Genomic DNA, 20996 nt, shown 5'->3' with positions numbered 1-20996 from the left:
TCTTGTACCCCAGGGTGATCTCGAGTTCTCTAATGTCAAAAGAATGACCTTGAACTCTAGACCTTCCTGCCATCACCTCCCAAATGCTTGGATTATTTGTGTGTGCCACTGGACTTGGAAAATTCTCTCAGGTTCATCTCAATTCCTATATGCTATTTACAAAGGCATGGGAGAAGTATGGGAGAATGGAGAAATAGAAGGATCCAGAGGGTCCTAGAAATCTACAAGAAGAACATTATGATGGGCAGATCTGGGTCCAGGGGTCCTGCTCAATCTATGACACCAGCCAAGGACAATACGTGCAGTAAACTTCTCACCCCTACACAGATCTAGCCAATGGCCAGGACATTCACCACAGGTGAGTGGAGAGTGAGGTCTGACTTTCACATGAACTCTGATGCCCCATATTTGACCACGTCCCATGGATGGGGAGGCCTGGTGGCACTCAGAGGAAGGATAGCAGGCCACCAAAAAGAGACTTGATACCCTATGAGCGTATACAGGGGGAGGAGGTCCCCCTCAGTCACAGTCACAGGGGAAGGGAGTAAGAGGAAAATGGGAGGGAGGGAGGAATGGGAGGATACAAGGGATGGGATAACAATTGAGATGTAATATGAATAAATTAATAAAATATATTTTAAAAAGGAAAAGGGAAACAAAAAATGGACTTAATAAGGACGGGGAAGGCTTGTTTTGATAGCAAACACACTCTTGCGACATATATGTCAATCCATTTATGTAGCCGACCTCTGAAGAAATAAAGAGACAATAGTGATGGCCAAGGTGACAATTATAAGACAAAGGAAAACAAAAGGAGTTGGGGGAAATATATATTAAAGGTCCCACATCTAGGGGCTGGATATGTGTTCAGTTGAGAGAGCATTTGTCTGAAATATGTTAAGCCTGAGCTTACTCCTAGTGCCCAGTAATTAAGATGCAATGTGCCACCACAGTCAGCTTAAAATGTTTTTTTTAATGCCAAGGAAATAATGCCTCTCAATATGATAGTATTGCAACACAGATTTTATTTATTTAAAAAAGTAAAATATTATTATGAAACTGTGGAATGACGGTGAGTTTTGGTCTTGATACTGGCAACCGAGGCCTCAATTTGTCTTTCTTTCTCTAGCACTCTGCCAAAAAAAAATATGTCATCATTAAGACCTCAATTGTCAGAGACTCATCATGACTAAAGGCCACACAACCACCGTAGAACAACACAGCTGCCTGGAATAGTGTGTGTCAGCTTCTTGAGGCACAACGGAAGCTTCCAAAAGCATTCCAGAAGGCTTGCCAGCAACCAAGGTTCATCAGCAATGGGTTTAAAGTTGAGGTGAACCTCGTGGAGCTGGCAAAGCCTTTAGCAGCTGTGTGTGAGTCAGGCTCCAGGCTCTTCTACAACATGCTTGAGACAACCAGCCTCTTCTACTGGGCATGGGACATCCCACCACTTAGCAATCAGAGCCCTCTGTTTGGACCAGCTGTCCTTTTCTTCTTGCCTGTTCCACAAGCTTTCCCTTGAACATGTTTTAACTGTCTTCCATGCGTTCATATGCTGGAGTCTTGGTCCTCATGTGGTAGTGTTGAGAGGTTATAGAGCCTTCAAGTGCTGAAGAGGAGTGAAGGGTATTGGATCTTTAGGGTAGATCCAGATAACAGCTTAATACTGGTCTCCCAGAGAGGTCTGTAGTCTTGGACAATCAATTATTATAAAAAAAAGTCCACCCTACATCCTTAGCTTCTTCTGCATGTGACAGATTTTCCTTCCCTCTACTGTGTTTTGACACATAAAATGGGTCCTCCCCAGTGTTTTGCAAAATCAGAATGCTTGATCTTAGACTGTGAAGAACTATAATAATGAGGTATATGAATTTATAAAGAATTTAGACGCTGGATTTTTGTGATAGCAACAAAAAAACGGAAAAAAACAGACAAAAACACAAAAACATCAAGAGACTATATACTGCCTGCTTCGTTGAACCCCTTCACTTCTTAACGTTCTTGGCTTCAGTCAAGCCGGCTCCTCCCCATGACCTGAAAATTCAGCACCTGCCTCTTCCCTGTTACCCCATGTCTTCGTGCACCTGGAACAACTACTGGCAAAGCGTGAACTGTTGCTCAGAGACTGCCTCTTTTGCCTGCTTGTCCTCTTTCTAGAAAGTCTTTGCATCTCTGTTCAAGTCCTGCCTCTTATGTAAGTGTATGAACTCTCAGGTGATCTTAAATTTTCTATTGCTTTGGCCGTATCCAGTATCACCCAGGTGAACAAGCAAAACTCGCCTAATTAATATGTATGAGTGTACTCTGTGTCTTGCATCTCAGCTCCCGAGGGCCACGTAACCCAGCTAAGCTCTCTGACACTGCCACATACAGTGGATCATGGATTTGAATAACTGTTTAGAGCACCCTGTAGCTGGTAGTAATTTCTTGCCCACTTTATATTTGCATAGCCCTTGGGAACCTTGTTTGCCTATAACAGTTTGGCTACTTCTACAAGGAAAAAAATGCAACATTCCAGAAAGTCATGAGCTCTCAAAGTGAGCCTGTGGGCAATGAGAGTGCTGGGGGGGGGAGGGTTTCACTTTCTTCATAAATAGTTTTTTGTCCGGTATATAGTTTACACATCCATACTCATTCAAGTAACCATAATTACTTCCAAGTGGGATGGGGCTTCAGAGAATATGGTGGAGATGAGGACAAGAAAGTAAGGAATTAGATTTTTCAAAGATTTTTTTTAAAAAAATGGCAAATAGGATACTAACTTGACATTTCCATCATGTTGGAAGCAAAGATTTTAAAACACTTGTGGCCAGATATGCCATATATCTCTCATCTAAGCACAGTAGATGCTATTTCAAGTGGACCATTAATGTGGGAAAAGTAAGGTGACCTTATATGAAAAACCAATTTAAAAGATAAATACGCCATTGATCTAGATGGGTGATATAGTAAAAACTAAGGGGTAGCAGAAAATTGGGATTTTTTTTTCTGCCTATCAGCTCTTTTCATGGGAAGTGGGACCATGGACATTTATTGATTAGTAACAAAGTGGTAATTAAACATGGAATCATACTTGTAAATGCTGAAAACTGGAGCCAGGACCAGCTGCTTGGATGGTGCACGGTATTTACACTGATTAACCCTACCTACCTACCTACCCACCTTCCTATCTACCTACCTACATATCTCACTTTTCCCCCTGCCTCTCCTCCATTTTTCCTGTAACATATCAGGATAATCTCTTAGTTTGGAAAAGGCAAACATTATTTGCTGATGACACTGATAGGTTTTTCTTCCTCTTCTGGAATGGACAAGCACCAAGAAGTGAAATTCTAGATGATGACACCACACCATCTCTACATATCGTGAGCCCCGAGCACAGTGCCCCCACACAATCCCAACAGAAGAAGACTGGTTTGCTGATCTGAGCACCATCCATCACAAGTAAGCATGTCACCTGTCATTCAGAAACCTTCCCAACTGAGCCTACAGTTGGAAGGTGTCCCTTGATCTTCCCACTGAAAGATCTCCAAAGTCAAAAGCAGGGAAAAGCCACACTAAGGCCCCTTATAGGTCTCACCTGAATGAATGATTTAAGGAGTCCTTCTCTGTCCATCTGTAGGAGGTTCCCCAAGAGCGGCAAGGGCCGGGGTCCTGGTGGTAGATGCCCATGGGTCTTTGAGTGGCCCCTGACTAGGAGTAGCAGCAAGCCCCCAAGGAGAGCAAGGAGCAGGACAAAGAGCTCCATGGTCCTTGTTTTGCTGCCACTGACCTCACTGCACACTTGAGCACGACCTTTTATACTGAACCTGCCTGTCCACTCAGTTATGCAACTTCAGCTGTTCCTACTCTCTGCCTTTCATTGTCCAGGAGTGTGAGCATCCTGCTTGGGCTGCTGGCAACATGCTCACTATTTATTCTCACACTGCCACCCTAGATGTTGACAACACCACCATGAAACAGATGCACAGGACCAAAGGGCACTGGAAGTAATCTTGACTTCCGGGGTCAGGTCTGCAATTACCAGGTTAGTTTTGTCTATTTAATTACTCAGGCATGGACCTGTGAGTACTGCATATGTAAAGGGTATTTCTTGTGTGGATGCATGCCTGTGCTTCTGTGTTCCATTAAATATGTTTGCAGGTCCACACAGGTGTTTGTGTGTGTATGTGTTGGTTGGCTTTTTCAGACAGAGTTTCTCTGGGTAGCTAAGGCTGTCCTGTCACTGGATCTATAGACTAACCTGGCCTCAAACTCAGAGAACCTCCTGCTTCTTACTCTTGAGTGTTGAGATTCAAGGTGTTTATACACAGCTCACAAATATATTCTTACATTGTGGAGATAATCTGTATGTTACTAGTTTTATGTGTGTTTTGTATGGCAGCAGTATAGTTGCACGTTATTAAGAATCTGTGTGTGGAGCCGGGCGTGGTGGCGCACGCCTTTAATCCCAGCACTTGGGAGGCAGAGGCAGGCGGATCACTATGAGTTCGAGGCCAGCCTGATCTACAAAGTGAGTCCAGGATGGCCAAGGCTACACAGAGAAACCCTGTCTCGAAAAACCAAAAAAAAAAAAATCTGTGTGTGTGTGTGTGTGTGTGTGTGTGTGTGTGTGTGTGTACCATCCCTCATGTAGAGCTGATTTCTCCAGAGTCCCCATTTTTCCCTCTGGCCTGGGACAGCTACAAATGACAGCTGTGGTGGTTTGAATAAGCTTGGCCCCCATAGATTCATGTGTTTAAATGCTTGGTCCCAGTAGACAGGCAGTATTTGGATATGTAGAGTTATTAGAGGAGGTGTGGCCTTGATAGAGTAAGTATGTCACTGTAGAGGCAAGGCTTTGAGATTATATATGATCAACTCCCACCAAGTTTGGCATCCAGTCTCCTCCTTCTGCCTTCAGATCAAGACAGAACTTTCAGCTCCTTCTCCACCGCCATCGAATACAAGAGAAGACATCAAATAAGCATTCACCATGACCAAGTAGGCTTCATACCAGACATGTAGGTGTGATTGTAATTCGTCATATAAACAAACTGAAAGAAAAAAAAACACACAATCATCTCCTTAGATGCTGAAAAAGCATTTGACAAAATCTAACACCCATTCATGTTAAAAGTCCTAAGGAGAGCAGGGATACAAGGTACACATAGAAACATAACAAAGGCAATATACAGCAAGCCTATAGCCAATATCAAATTGAATAGAGAGAAATTTAAAACAATTCCACTGAAATCGGGGACAAGATAAGGCTTCCACTCTATTCATATCTCTTCAATATAGTCCTTGAAGTCCTAGCTAGAGCAATAAGGCAAATAAAGGAGATCAAGGGAACACAGATTTGAAAGGAAGAAATCAAACTATCACTATTCGTGGATAATATGAAAGTATGCATAAGTGATCCCCAAAATCCTATCAAGGAACTCCTACAGATAACTAACACCTTCAGCAAATTGGTTGGATAAAAAATAAACTCAAAAAAAAAAAAAACCAATAGCCTTCCTGTATACAAATTACAAACAGGCAGAGAAAGAATTTAGGGAAACTACACCCTTCACAATAGCTACAAACAATATAAAGTATCTCAGTGTAATTCTAATCAAGAAAGTGAAAGAATTGTATGGAGAAAAAAGACTTCAAATATCTCAAGAAAGAATTTGAAAAGGATTTCAGGAGATAGAAAGATTCCCCCATGCTCATCGATCAGGAGAATCAATATAATAAAAATGGCCATCTTAGCAAAAGCAATCTACAGATTCAATGCAGTACCTATCAAAATACATATATAATACTTCACCGACCTTGAAATATCATTCTCAGTAACCTCATATGAAAAAAAACAGAATAGCTAAAACAATCCTGGACAATAAAAGATCTTCTGGTGGCGTCCCAAGATGGCAGCCCCGGTGGTGGCCAGGAGGCCAAGGCAGTGTCCAGGCTGTTGAGGGACAAGACTGAAAGACTGCAGCCGACTCAAGGCTTCCCAGAGTGCAATGCTGGGATTAAGCGGAGCCTCTCCCTCCTCAATTGAGGAAGGTGCCCCCACCCCCTAGCTCCCATCCCCCCATCCCCCATCCCCATCCCCACTCGCGGCAACCCGGTTTCCCAGGCCATGGTGCTGAGGCAACTCAAAGAGTGCTTGTTTGGGGATAGGGGTGTGGGGAAATCAAGCATCGTGTGGCGGTTCGTGGAGGACAGTTTTGATCCGAGTGTCAATCCAACCGTAGGGGCATCTTTTAAGACCAAGACTGTCCGGTACTAAAATTAGCTACATAAATTCCTAATCTGGGATATAGCTGGACAAGAACGATTCCGTGACTTGGCACGGATGTACTGTCGAGGCTCAGCAGCAGCCTTCATCGTTTATGACATCACAAAAGAAGGGACCTTTTCAACGTTGAAGAACTGGGTGAGAGAGCTCCCCCCCAGCCCGGCCCCCTCTAGCGCCTCTGTCGCCATTGCTGGGACCAAGGGCAGTCTTACTGATGTAGAGATCATAGCAAAAACAAAAAACAAACAAACAAAAACGCAACCAACCTCAATGGACTCTTTATAGAAATTAGTCGAAGAATCCACCAGGGCTTCAAACTCCTAAGACATCCATTGGAGCCAAAGCGAAGCTGCTGCTGCTGATGACCCAGGGACCCACCCTGAGGAAGAAGCAGCAAGTGGTCCTGGATGTTGCAGGAGGGCTGGGCCCTGCCAGTGGCAGCCACCTCGTGCTCGGGAGTCTTCTTTCTGCGAAGGGACTCAGAGAAACTGGCTGTCTTGGTTCTCCCGGAAGACTGCAGTGAGTGGGTGCTTTCATCTACAAAGTTGTGCCAGTGGCCTCTGGCATGCAAAGGGACCACATCCTTGCCTTATGACATAGACGGAGGAGCATCTGATGTCTGGATGATAGGATTGAACTGTGCCGGTGCTTTTGTAATCAGGGTGTCCTGTATCACCCGTAAAGGGAAGTGAGCACTTCGGTGCATCTTAGGCTGTGGAGATGATTATCCCCGTGGCTCTCTCCTCATCTCTAGTGTCAGAGTCGCGTCGTGTCAGATGTGGGACGTGATCACAAGTGGAGGGATGGCTGTTCCAGGACAGCGTCCACCGTCTCTGAAGCACTTTCATACACAATGAATTAATGCCACAGCAGTGGCAGCGGCGGGGTCAGGTACTGCCTGGTTCGCCTTGTGTTTGCTTCTGACCCCGTATGTGTCACCACACACATTAGCTCTATTGTTTCCATCCTAAATTCTCATGGTCCAGGTGATGGTGCAGAGAAGCTACCTAGAGTGGGTTAAGTTGCATGTATCTAAACTGTCCAGCAGTGGTTAAAAAAGAAAGAACAAAGGACATTATTCTTTTAGTGGTATTTTGGTGGTGGTGGTAATTTTTTTTTCTTTGGCCCAGGTATATTGGTGGGGAAAAACTAGTGTGTGCTGCCTAGCATGTGTAAATTTGTAGTCTATATTTATGAGACCATTGCTTTAAAATTACGAGTTATGCAAATAGATTAATAATGCCTGAATTCCCTTCAGTGCTCATTTGGTCCTGTGCCCAGTCTCACGTGATCCCACCCATTTTTTTTTTCCTGCCTGTCCACAGGAAACTCTGAAGTCCGTTTACACGTGCAGAAGCATGGAGCTCAGCTCACAGCTTCCTTCCTCTCGCCCCACCCCCTTGCCCTTCTGCATCCCATCTAGAAATGGTAATAAAGACATATGCCTCCTTGGGGGAAAAAAAGACCTTCTGGAGGAAACTCCATCCTTGATCTCAAGCTGTACTATAGAGCAACAGTAATAAAAACAGCATGGTATTGTCATAAATAGGCTGGTTGATCAATGGAATCGAATTGAAGACCCAGAAATAAACACACACACACACACACACACACACACACACACACACACACACACACACACACGTTTGAACACTTAATTTTTGACAAGCCAAATCCATACAATGAAAAAAAAGATAGTATCTTCAACAAATGGTGCTGGTCTAACTGAATGATTACATGTAGAAAAATACAAATAGATCCATGTCTATCACCCATCACAAAATTGAAGTCCAGATGAATTAAAAACCTCAACATAAAACCAGACACACTAACTCTGTTAGAAGAAAAAGTGGGTAAGAGCCTTGAACTCATTGGCACAGGAGACAACTACCTGAACAGAACACCAACAGCTCAGGGTCTAAGATCAATAATTAATAAATGGTAATTTTAGTGAAACTGAAAAGCTTCTGGAAGGCAAATGACACTGTCAACAGAACAAAGCAACAGCCTACAGACTGGGAAAAGTTCTTCACCAGCCCTATATCTGACAAAGGGCTAATGTCCAAATGTATATAAAGAACTCAAGAAATTATACACGTCCAAGCCAAATAATCCAATTAAAATGGGGTACATCCCTAGTTATCAGGGAAATGCAACTCAGAATGACTCTGAGATGCTGTCTTACACCTATCCAAATGGCTAAGATGAAAAACTCAAGTGACAGCACATGCTGGTGAGGATGTGGAGAAAGCAGAACACTCCTTCATTGCTGGTGAGAGTGCAAACTTGTACACCCACTTTGGAAATCAATCTGGTGCTTTCTCAGAAAATTGACAGTAGTTCTACCTCAAGACCCAGCCATACTACTCCTGGGAATATAGCTGAAAGATGATCCACCATATAAAAGGGACATTTGCTCAACTATGTTCATAGCAGCTTTATTCATAATAGTAGCCAGAATCTGGAAACAAACTAGATGTCCCTCCACTGAAGAGTGGATAAAGAAACTGTGGTACATCTACACGAGGGAATACTACTCAGCTATTTAAAGAAAGGAAATCTTTAAATCTGCAGGCAGGCAAATGGATGGAACTAGAAAAGATCATCCCGAGTGAGGTAACGGAGACGCAGAAAGACACACATGGTATATACTCACACATAAGCGAATATTAGCCACATAATACAGGATAACCACACTACAACACAGAGACTGATGCACCCACCAAGGACCATATATGACGTAAAACTTAAACCTTATGCTCAGATGTGGTAGATAGGCAGAACGGTCTTTTTGTAGGTCTCACGAATGGGGGGAGGGACTACTTCTGACATGGACTCTGCCCCACCCCCCGCCAACTTTTATCATTACCCTCTAGCAGGGATGCCTTCTCAGGCCACAGATGAATAGGGTACAGGTATTACAGATGAGACTAGGACAGGGGGTGGACAGATGTTAGGGCAGGAGGGCTCTGCTTTCTGAGGACTAGGGGATGGGAGAAGGAAGGAGGGATAGAGGGGGATTCAGGAGGGGGTGAGGAAGTGGGATACAATCAGGATGTAAAGAAATCAAACTACGGAACAAGCAGGTAACTTACATTGCTAAGCCCACTGCATGGGAACAGCTCTGAGGCTGGCTGAGACATGAATGTCTGTGCACAGACCGTGTTTCCTGTTTGCTACAGAATCCTTGTGAATAATTATTATAAGCCACCCTTCACATGGCACAAATTAAGATTTACAGATGTCTTTTTTTTTTCTGTGCAATACAAAGAACAGAGAACCAGCCTTAATGGTTCTGTGTGCCACGCACGCCTTATGCATTTATAATTTTAGGACCATATAATGCTTGTCAGAAATTATATGCTTTCAGAACAAAAGAACCGGACACTGACATTGGATCAGACCTGACAGGATTCGTTCCTCTCAGCATGTTTGGACACTGACATCCTGCATCCTTCATCATGTTTCAGAACCAAGCGCTTCAGTTGGTGTGCCTCGTCAGAACAGGACAGCTCCCAGGACAGCTTGACGAAAGCTTCCAGTCCCAGCTGGTCTACCATTTTTGACTGTCCTACACAGGACTCTAATTAAGCCTAGAATGTCTCGACACATAGAAACTAGACCACAAATGCTATTCCTAGCTTGTTTAACCATTTCATCCAATCTTACTTGGGCCCCTACAAAGGTATTATTCATCCCAAAACACCCAAAAGAAACCTTAAGAGAACAACACCCCATTTCCCTTAAGGGTGTTGGGTAGGTTTTTGGTTGCTTCCATGTGTGATAGATGTTTATTTTCATTGGGTATTAGTTATAAGTCATCACTGGCCTTATTTAGAGAGAAAGCGGGCTTGGAGAACGGGATATCTCTCCTTTCTTTCATCTTTCATTCTTAAGTTTGGAGATAGAGGTTGAAAAGAAAGATGGAGGAATATAGAAATATGAAGGAATGATGGGACAAAAAGTAAATTAATGGATCTATTCTGAAAATGCCTTAATTGCTACTCACAAGGTCGCTTTTAATTCACTGGTATAGAATTTTGTGTATACATACAAAATAAGTTTAATTTTAGATACATTAATATAGAACTCAAATTTGAGATTATTCTTTATACACATTGCACATATGTCTACTCTAATATGCAGTGTTGTGTCCTAATGCAAGGCTTCTGGAAACCCACAAGAAGAACTTTATGACAGGCAGATCTGGGTCCTGGGGCCCTCCTCAAACTAAGGCACCAGCCAAGGAGAATACAGGCAGTAAGCTTCGAACCCCTACCAGGACCTAGCCGACGAACATGACACTCTCCTCCGTGGAGTGGAGAGTGAGATCTGACTCTCACACGAACTCTGGTGCCCCTTTTCTGACTATGTCTCCCAGATGGGGAGACCTGGCGGCACTCAGAGGAAGGATAGCTGGTTACCAAGAAGAGACTTGATATTCTGAGAGCATATATAGGGGGAGGAGGTCTCCCTAGGTCACAGACATAGGGGAGGGGGAGAAGGGGAGAAATGGGAGGGAGGGAAGAATGGGAGGAAACAGGGGAAGGGCTAACAATCGAGATGTAATATGAATAAATTAATAAAAAAAAATAATGCAAGGTTTACTTATACAAGGTAACTGTAGCTCATCAAGTCATGTTCATATCAATTACTAGTCTATTTTTATCACAAGAATATACATCCTAAGTGTAACAGATATCATTCTATAGAAATCTAAAATAAAATAGTTGGATGAGGTCTTCAAAAGCCTCATAGAAATACAGAATATGACATTTAAAGATATTTTTGTTATTTAAAAGATAGATTTACAATGAGACAGGTTAACCCTTGCCAACGCCCAGCCTACCTCAATGAAGATAATGAACGTCAAAGAACCTTCTTATGGAGATGGCTTCAAATATGGCAAAAAAAAAAGCCACTGGGGAAAATGTCCTTGTTTCTACCACAGACAGAATTCTACTTAAAAATGGACAAGCTTGCATGCAGGCAGAGTCGATGGCCAAACTCTTCAAAAACAGAGTGAGTCTTCAATAGTTCCTGCCTCACAAATATGTCTGTCGGGTACACTGGGCCAGAAGGCTGAAGATGATCCTCCAACATTATAGAAAATTTTGGGTGACTATTCATGCAGCAAACTGTCTCTATCACTTTTTTCACTTTGGAAGCTGCTAACCTGCACTTTCTGTTTACTCAGGTAATTAATTTTATTCCTTCTCAAGTCTCTGATGGTGTTGAAGACCAGATAGTTTAGTTTTGCAATTAAGCTTAGTTGTTAGGGGTTGAGATATTTTTAGGAATATATAATATATATATTCTTGATTTTTTTTCTTGGTTCTTCTCGCTGTAGTTGTTCATTTTGTATGTGTTTATTAATATAAATGCATATGTAAAAATATTTAAGAAACAATTTTTAAAAAGCCAGCTGTAACACTTGTTGTCCAGTCTCTAATGCTATTAAAATACAGGCTTAAATCAAGTCCTAATTGCAACAGTCTGAAAGACTAGACTAAATGAGCTAGCTGCTTTGAAATTTTCCTGGAAGCAGGTATTGATGAAACAGCAACTGAAAGTCTGAGACTGGATGGTGTAGGGTGCTGGAATAAACACATCTCATTATTCTCGTGAGTGAGTCTTGTCAAGGCAGTCTCCTCCGATCCATTAGTGTTTAGGATTTTATTCTGTGAATATGTAAGCTCTCATAAGTGACATACAGTTCCGCAACTGCATATGCATGGAGTGTGCCCAGATCAGTTAAATATGATTATTTGCCCTTTGTTTTAGCAGGTAAAAAAAATAACTATCTTTCTAGATAAACTTTCTAGACAAAGTCCAAACTGCAATATTAATTTTTATCTATACCGTTTAAAAAGAATGGCAATGATAAGTCCTAAAGATTTTGTAGCTAACAAGATCTATTAACTATGCATAAACATAAGTGTCTCAAGCAGTTTCAAAGCTGTACCCAAGTAGAGGGTTCAGCACATACATTACCTGTTTTGGTCTTTTTTATTTCCTTCTTCCTGCCTGTAGCTAAGACGTTCATGGGTTTTCCCTCTGTCAAGTCTGAGTTCTAATAGTTTGAATGGAAAACAGAGCTTTTCTTTTTCTGTTGGAGCAAACGAGGCTGTGAGCCTCAACATCTGTTCCTATCCATTGTTGACTTGGGCCACTCAGAGGACAGCTATGCTAGGCTCCCGTCTGCAAGCATAGCAGAGTATTGTTAATAGTGTCAGGGTTCGGCTCTAGTGTGTGGTGTAGCCATGCGTTAGTTGGACATTCCCTCAAACTCTACTTTTTTTTTTTTTTTTTTTTTGATCCCTGCACATCTTGCAGGCATGTTTCCCTCCCTCTACTAGGAGTCCTGTCTAGTCAGTCAGAGGGTGGATTCTTCAGTCTTCATGTCTGCTGCTAGTAGGGGTCTCAACTAGTATCACCCACATGAATTCCAGAAGCCTAACATGTTGCAGTGTGTCTCCAGGCGCTATCAGAAGTGCCCCGACCCATGTTTTTCTCTTCTCTCTGCAAGCTCTCTGTCCTCCTGCATCCACCTGCCCTCCCAGCATCAGATCCCCCGCCTCATTTCCCTCAGCACTCCCTCTCCTGTCCTGTCCCCTGCCTTTGAGCACTTCCACTGCTGTGAGCATTAGAAACTGGAAGAAAGGGAACGAGAGGTGACAGAGCCCACGCAGAATCCCAGGAATCAGACTCAAGGTGCAGACTCCACTTTATTGTGCACTCTATAAGTCATTACACTTTAAAGGGCCAGTCAGACTAGCCTATGCTAACCACAAGCACCAATAGCAATCAATCAGTTTGGCGTAGCTATAAGTAAACGTGGGGATTGAAAGGCCCCCTTAGGAGAGGTCTACCTTTTCCTGAGCATTGAGACATCTCTCCTAAACTCGGTTTAACTTTTCTTTTCTCATGCCTGGCATCTAAACTGTCCCTTATAAGTAAGTGCCCAGAGACAAAAGGCATCTCTCAGAACCTTGCCAGGTCCACGTACACCATAATAATTCTTGTAACTTTTTTTTCACCTTTTTTGGGGGAGTTCCATATTTACAATACCTTCTTCTGGAAACCACGGGCATACTTGTTCAACAAAAAAAAAATTTTTTTTAATTACTTAACTGCTGTTGTCTTATTTTTGTTCCTTGAGCCTAGAGCATATTTTTAAGCATATACACAAATAGCAAGCAATTGTTTCCATTACTCATTATGTTACAATACTCCTGAAGGTTCACTCACCACACTTTTTTAAAAATATATTTTATTAATTTATTCATATTACATCTCAATTGTTATCCCATCCCTTGTATCCTCCCATTCCTCCCTCCCTCTCATTTTCCCCTTATTCCCCTCCCCTATGAGTTTGATTGATTGGGACCTCCTCCCCCTGTATGTGCTCATAGGGTATCAAGTCTCTTCTTGGTAGCCTGCTATCCTTCCTCTGAGTGCCACCAGGCCTCCCCATCCAGGGGATGTGGTCAAATGTGGGGCACCAGAGTTCGTGTGAAAGTCGGACCCCACTCTCCACTCAATGGTGGAGAATGTCCTGTCCATTGGCTGGATCTGGGTAGGGGTCCAAAGTTTCCTGCACGTATTGTCCTTGGCTGGTGCCATAGTTTGAGCAGGACCCCTGGGCCCAGATCTGCCCATCATAATGTTCTTCTTGTAGGTTTCTAGGACCCTCTGGATCCTTCTATTTCCCCATTCTCCCATGCTTCTGTCACCTAGAGTCCCAATAGTATGTCCTCCCCTCTGTCCCACTTTCCTGGTAAGTGAAGACTTTCATGGGACATGTCCCTTGGGCTAGTGCCCAGATATAAGACTCACCACACTTTTTTATAGATCTGAGCTCACACTTCCTACGGTGTCCTTCATGTCTCAGTGTCTCAGGTCCCTGTTCAGGCGCCACTTGCCAGAGCTTGCTCTGGACAATATCAACCAGTACCTAGATATGGGGCATGGGGCTGAATAAATAAAAAGATAGAAAAGATACAGAGAAAGAGATAAGAAAAAAAGACAAGTATTCGGGAGGACTAACAGTAAATACTGTAGCCCCAAGTTTATTTCTCTCAGAGCTTGTATTACAGTGTACATACATGTGAACCAGAGGATTCTTGGAACAAAACAAGTGTTACCAGTTAGTTAGTTATCTATATGCTTAGACTCCTTCAAATTTTAGGTCAAAGAGTTATATCAAGCTCCACATCCTGACCTGGAATTAATAATAAACCTTCTTAACCAACACAAGTATCTTGCCAAGTCCCCAAGGCTGTGTGAGAGTTTTCAAGCCAAGGTCGTAAGTTCTCTGGTCTGTTTATGTTACGCACTCCAAAAAAAAATTGGCTCCCAACACATCATAACTGTTATTTTGCTGCCGTTATGAGATGTAATATAAATACCCATATTTTCCAAGAGTCCTAGGTGACTCCTGTGTTTGCTTGATCTTCAGTGGAGTTACAAACATGTTAATAACCACTGGTCTTAGTCAAAGGCAAATGTAGGTCTTAGGCAAATGAAAGCACGTGAAGCAGAGAGAACTGCAAACACGTTCTAAGCAGGAACTCTGGTTTCTCCATTGTGCTTGCATTGATGAGCACCAGAGAGCACAGAGGTGTGTGGGGAGTTTCACATTTGTGGAACTCAGAGGCAACTTTGAGTGCTTCACAATTAGTTTTTTTTTACAGGGGGCACCTTGGTGGTGTGGACCTTTGTTTTACAGGGGGCACCTTGGTGATGTGGACCTTTGTTTTACAGGGGGCACCTTGGTGATGTGGACCTTTGTTTTACAGGGGGCACCTTGGTGATGTGGACCTTTGTTTTACAGGGGGCACCTTGGTGATGTGGACCTTTGTTTTACAGGGGGCACCTTGGTGATGTGGACCTTTGTTTTACAGGGGGCACCTTGGTGATGTGGACCTTTGTTTTACAGGGGGCACCTTTGTTTGCAGCGCTGTTTCTTCACACCAGGTTTCTCCCTTTTCTTATTGATGTTTCTCGGGTGATCTGAGGTGTCGATGCAGAGGCAGAAGAGAAGGAAAGTGCAGACTGGACAGAGACTGGAGAAGGCTGTCGCAGAGATAGAGGGAAGAAAACAAAGCCAAGATATGAGACCGAGAGGGAAAGTGACCAGCCTCAGGGAAAGATCTCCAGGGGAATCAGAGACCATAGACAAGACAGCCCCAGGGAGAGGGGCAATATTTTTGGCCCTACAAAAGCCCTCCCCAACCACCTGGGACCATGACTGAACCTTGCGTACAAAGGCAGCAGGAACCAGGTGCTGATGGCTTTTGGGACACCACAGAGGCTAGAAGTCAGAGAAGGAATGGAAGAAATATGGCGGATAAGGTGGCATATGCAGGGCTTGTAAATCCACACAGGGACTCCCTGAGCCGTTCTCTGCACTATTCCTGCAAGTGGGAATTAATGAATCTCAGGCCATTGTGGTAATGACAGAGGGGTCCAGGGTGAAAACTAACTACACGTATTCTCTAGGTATGATGATCCTAGTCCCAGCCGTGATCCGTTGAGTTCCCTCAGTGAAACTAGCCTGCCTGTTTGTGTGTGCAAATAGCATCACATCTTGTGTACAATTCTGAGAGAGGTTAAATAAAACAATGCAAGCATGACTGAGCAGAGGGTCTAGCACATCATATGTGAAAATGGGGTAGCAAGTGAAGGAGAGAGAAACATGTTTTTTGTTTAGATCACAAGTGGAAGATGAGGAAAAGAATTGTGAGAGAGCAGGTGATGTTTATTCCCTTAGAAGTCAAACCACCATGCGGGGCGGGGGAGATTGGCTGTTAACCAGCTGAAAAACATCCTTGAACAAATTCTGAGAGGAGATATAAATGTGAGCCAAAAGCAAGTGGAGCCATTGGAGACTTGGGATAGTTTTGGCTGTTCATCACTCCCCTTCTAGAGGCTCCTAGAAAGAACCACTCAAAGGAAGACTTCATGGCTCCAGGGTCCAGCTGAGGCTCCAGATTCTGGTTGCTCCAGGTTCCAGCTGAAGAAATCCTGCTGATTATGCCAGGAGAATTGTTCCTCGGAACTGATATCCTTATGGTTTCATTATTGTATTCTTTAATCTTCTTTTCCAATTGTTTAGGTTAGTCGGCTTATAAGTGAGGTACTCTCGATTAATAAGTTCATAATAAAATATATTTGCTAAGAAAATTGAGCCGACAAACAATTATTTCTGTTCTTTGATTAGTGAGTGAATGGGGCAGCCTCACAGAGATGGGGCTGAAGCCAAATGTTCCTGAGTCCTTGGCCTTGTGTCTCTTGTCCTGCACCCTAATTTTCTAGGAGCCATTCTGGACCCCATGTTCCTCCTCCTGTGTGTCACAGTCAACATTATGTGCTCCATTGTCATTGAAGAGTGTTTCCAGTATAAAGACTGCCAGTTCCAAAGCCTGCTAGAGCTGTTGTACCAGATCTTTGAGTTCATGGGCTCGTTCTGAAGCCAGGACAGTTGTTGAGAAGAGAGCAGCATTTAGGGCAGAGGAAGTAAGAGGCTGTTTTGTTGGTAAATAAGGGAATGTCTTAATTCTGGAAGAAAGACAGATACAACGTGCATAGACAAGGAGCCTGCAACTAGGAGGGACCAAAGGACAGTTAACAGGATTGGGAGACATGAAATACAGAACCATACAAATATATAAAATGATAAAATTGGTGATGCAGATTAGCTCAGAGTGTAGAGGCCTTGGTCTACATGCATGAGGCCAAGCCCTGTATATCCTGGGTGTCATGGTACAAATCACATGCAATCCAGCAAGTGGAGGCAGGGACATGATGACCTCAGAGTGATCCTTGGCTACATATTGAGTTTGAGACCAGTCTGGCATATATGAATTCCTGTGTCCATAAACAAAACTCCCACAAATAAAGACAAGGGATTAGGGAGAGAGAGAGAGAGAGAGAGAGAGAGAGAGAGAGAGAGAGAGAGAGAGAGAGAGAGAGAGAGAGAGAGAGAAAGAAGAAGAAGAAGAAGAAGGAGGAGGAGGAGGAGGAGGAGAAAAGGAAGAAAGAAAGAAAAAAAGAAAAGAAAGAAAGAAATACAGAGAATGCAAGACAAAGGTTAGAGACAGATTTAGGGATACAATTCATTCAAAAGCTTGCATATGTATAGTATACATATATGAGGGGTGTGTGTGTGTGTGTGTGTGTGTGTGTGTGTGAGAGAGAGAGAGAGAGAGAGAGAGAGAGAGAGAGAGAGAGAGAGAGAGAGAGAGAGAGAGTTGTGTTACTTAATGAAATATGGAGACTGTATAAGAGAGGGTTGCCCCTCAAACACACCCAGGCATTAAGTTCTTGGCACAAAGGATGTTTATTTCCTGGCATGGACCAGCAGGAAGAGAGGCTGGAAAGGAAAACAGCAGAAGCCATTGCAAGCAACAAGCTACAAGCAAGCAAGGTGATGTTTCTGCAGGAGTGAGTTTTTAAGGGGAAAAGGAATGAGTTTGTTCCTTTTTAGCTGGTTAATCCTCACTGGCTATTTTAGCCAAATAATGAATCCTAACAGTTGGAGTTTGGTGTTTTGTTTCAGGAATAAGTCAGTGGCCAAATATGAGAATCAACCTTGGGGGCTAGCTTAAGGAATATAATCTAAATATTCAGCCATGGAGACAAGTGCAAAAGACAAAAACTTTCACTGCCATGTTTACCATGCTCAGGCCTGTATTTGCCATCTCAGGCCTGTAAGGACCAGTCACCTAAAAGACTGTGGTAGTGTAAATGAAATCGGGCCCCATAGCCCAGTCTATTTGCATACTTGTCCCCTGTTAAAGAGCTCTTTGGAAGGATCAGGAGTTGTGTCCTTGTTGGAGGAGGTGTGTTGCTAGGGGTGGGCTTTGAGGTTTAAGAAGCCCATGCAAGTACCAGTGTCCCCTCTTGTTCTGCCTGCCTGTGTATGAGGATATAAGCTCTCAGCCCCATGCCCTCTGCCTGCTTGTGTGCTTCCTGATAATGATGGTAATAGACTACCCCTCTGAAACCACAGCATACTCCCAATTAAATGTCTATTTTGTAAGAGTTGCCTTTGTTGTGGTGTCTCTCATAGCATTAGAAGAGTGACTTAAGATTGAGTACCGCCTACCTCTTGAGACCTGGTAGCTCCCTGTGGCCTCCTGGACCCTTGTTTCTTGCAGGTGTTTGAGCTCTGCTCTGGCTTCCTGAAGCACTTTCCTGGTACCCACAGACAAGTCTGAAAAAACATGCAGAAAATTGTAGACAATCTTAGGACTAGTGTGGAGAAGCACAAGGCAAACTTGGACCCCAGCGCTCCAAGAGACTTCATTGTCAGCTACTATGCACTAATTGAGAGAGGGATTGGTGAGAGTGTAGGGTGGGGGTGCGATCGGAGAAAAAGAGGGAAAAGGGAACAAAAGATGGGGAGACAAAGTAGACGACAAAGTGGTGGAGGAGCTGCAGGAGCCTCTGCCAATGTAGAGAAGAGAAGGAGAGGAGAAAATGAAAGGGAAAAAGTGAGGGCTGGGAAAGAAGCCCAAGGCAAGGGGTAAAAATGAAAAAAATAACACACAGAAAATAAAGAGCCTGGGAGGGAAAAAAACATAATAAACTATGAAAGAGCAAATTAAAGAGAAAAGGAGACAGACAACACCAAGGGACATTGTTGAGGGTTGAGAAATGCTAATTGGTCCAACTAGTATGAGACTCACAATCAGAAGGGCATTGCCAAGGGACATGTGTGCATCACCCTGCAAGGCTCCATCCACCCCTGATTTTCTTTTCTCTCTCCTATCTTGAGCCAGAAAGACATGCATAGTATGTACTCATTTACAAGTTCTCACTCTTTGTTCTGTACATTTAGTGCTTTGATTATTATTTGGCAAGAGGGTTTTCTTTTCTGGTCCAATCTACTTGGAGTTCTGAGGGATTCTTACATGTCCTTGGGCCTTTCTTTCCTTGGGATGGGGAAGTTTTCTTCTAGGATTTTGTTGAAAGTATTTGTGGGCCATAGAGTTTGTAGTCTTCTCCTTCTTCTATTCCTATTATCTTTAGGTTTGGTCTTTTTATGGTGTCCCATATTTTTTGGATGTTTTTGTGTCAGGAACATTTTAGTTTTAATGTTTTCTTTGACTGATGTATCAATACTTCCAACTTTATCTTCCACACTTGAGATTCTCTCTGCAATTGCTTGTATTCAGTTGGTATTGCTTGTGTCTGCAGTCCCTAGGTTTTCCACCTTCAGGATTGCCTCAGATTGTGTTTTCTTTGTTACTTCTCATTTCATTTTTAGGTCTTGAATTGTTCTATTCATTTCTTTCTTCTGTTTGATTGTATTTTCTTGTAGTTCGCAATAGGATTTATTCAATTCCCTCATCTATTTAAATATATTTTCCTGTATTTCTCAGAGATATTTGTTTTCCTCCTTCAAGGCTCCTATCATTTTCATCACCTCAGATTTAAAATCTTCTTCTTGTGATTCATGGGCATTAGTATCTCCAGGGTTTGTGGTGGTAGGAGGACCACTTGTTTCTGATGTTGTCATATGGCTCTGTGTTGTGTTGCTTGTGTTCTCACACTGGCCTCTAGCTATCTGCTCATCTCTGGTGTTAGCAGGCCTAGAGGTTCCTCCAGTAGGGTCACTGTCTGTGTCCCACCTAGCCAGGCAGGGTGAGAACATTCAAAGAGAGCTCTAGAGACCACCTCAAGATGGTAGACCATTGGTGTTGGGGCCTTTGCCCAGCTCAGTTGTGATGGGTTTGCTGTCTGTGTCCCTGTTGGGTCAGTGTTAATACTCGGCTGGTGCTTGGAAGAGATCCAGGGGGGTAGGGTCTCAGGTGCTGGATGTGGCTTTTTTTTATTGGGAGACTTTTGAGGACTACCTCTATTTCCATAGGTGTACTATGACTATTCAATTTGTTTACCTGATCTTGATTCAATTTTGGTAATTTGTAGTTATCAAGAAAATTGATAATTTTGTTTACATTTTCAAATTGTATGGTATATATGCTTTTGAAGTAAGACCTGATGATTCTTTGGATTTCCTTAGTGTCTGTTGTTATGTCCCCATTTTCATTTCTGATTTTGTTGATTTGAATACTCTCCCTTGTCCTTTTAGTTAGTTTGGCTAAAGGTTTGTCAATCTTGTCAATTTCCTCAAAGAACCAGCTCTTGGTTTTGTTGATTCTTTGAATTGTTTTCTTTGTTTCCCGTTTATTCATTTCAGCCCTGAGTTTGATGATTTCCAGCCATCTACTCCTTTGCATGCATCTGCTTCTTTTTGTTCTAGAACTTTCAGATGTACTGTTAAGTTGCTAGTATGGGATCTCTCCAGTTTCTTTATAAAGGCACTTAGTGCTATAAACTTTCCTCTTAGCACTGCTTTCATTATGTCCCATAAGTTTGGGTATGTTGTGTCTTCAGTTTCATTGAATTCTAGGAAGTTTTTTGTTTCACTTTTTATTTCGTCCCTTGCCCAGATGTCACTGAGTAGGGAGTTGTTCAGTTCCCATGAGTTTATAGGCTTCCATTTGTTTCTTTTGTTGTTGAGTTACAGCTTTAATCCATGCTGGTCTGATAAGATGAAAAGGATTATTTCAATTTTCTTGTATCTGTTGAGGATTGCTTTGTGACCAAGCATGTGACTAATTTTGGAGAAGATTCCACGAAGTGCTGAAAAGAAGATGTATTTTTTGTGTTTGAGTGAAATGTTCTGTAGATATCTGTTAGATCCATTTGTTTT

At 42.8% G+C, this 20996-nt stretch overlaps 1 protein-coding gene across 1 annotated transcript in view; it reads right to left on the bottom strand.

Annotated features, from left to right (window-relative positions):
- LOC127203777 (cytochrome P450 2B1-like) overlaps positions 1-3753 on the bottom strand; it is a 26438-nt gene extending 22685 nt beyond the window's left edge. Inside the window, exon 1 of the mRNA XM_051162643.1 lies at positions 3581-3753. Coding sequence (XP_051018600.1) covers positions 3581-3748 — 168 coding nt within the window. The 5' untranslated portion in view covers positions 3749-3753. The remainder of the gene's footprint in view (positions 1-3580) is intronic.
- Between the last annotated feature and the right edge of the window lie 17243 nt (positions 3754-20996).

The sequence above is a fragment of the Acomys russatus genome, chromosome 19 (genome assembly GCF_903995435.1).
Source record: "Acomys russatus chromosome 19, mAcoRus1.1, whole genome shotgun sequence".
Lineage (NCBI taxonomy): Eukaryota > Metazoa > Chordata > Mammalia > Rodentia > Muridae > Acomys > Acomys russatus.
The sequence above is the reverse complement of the archived record's forward strand: the minus strand, read 5'-3'. Positions and strand labels throughout refer to the sequence as shown.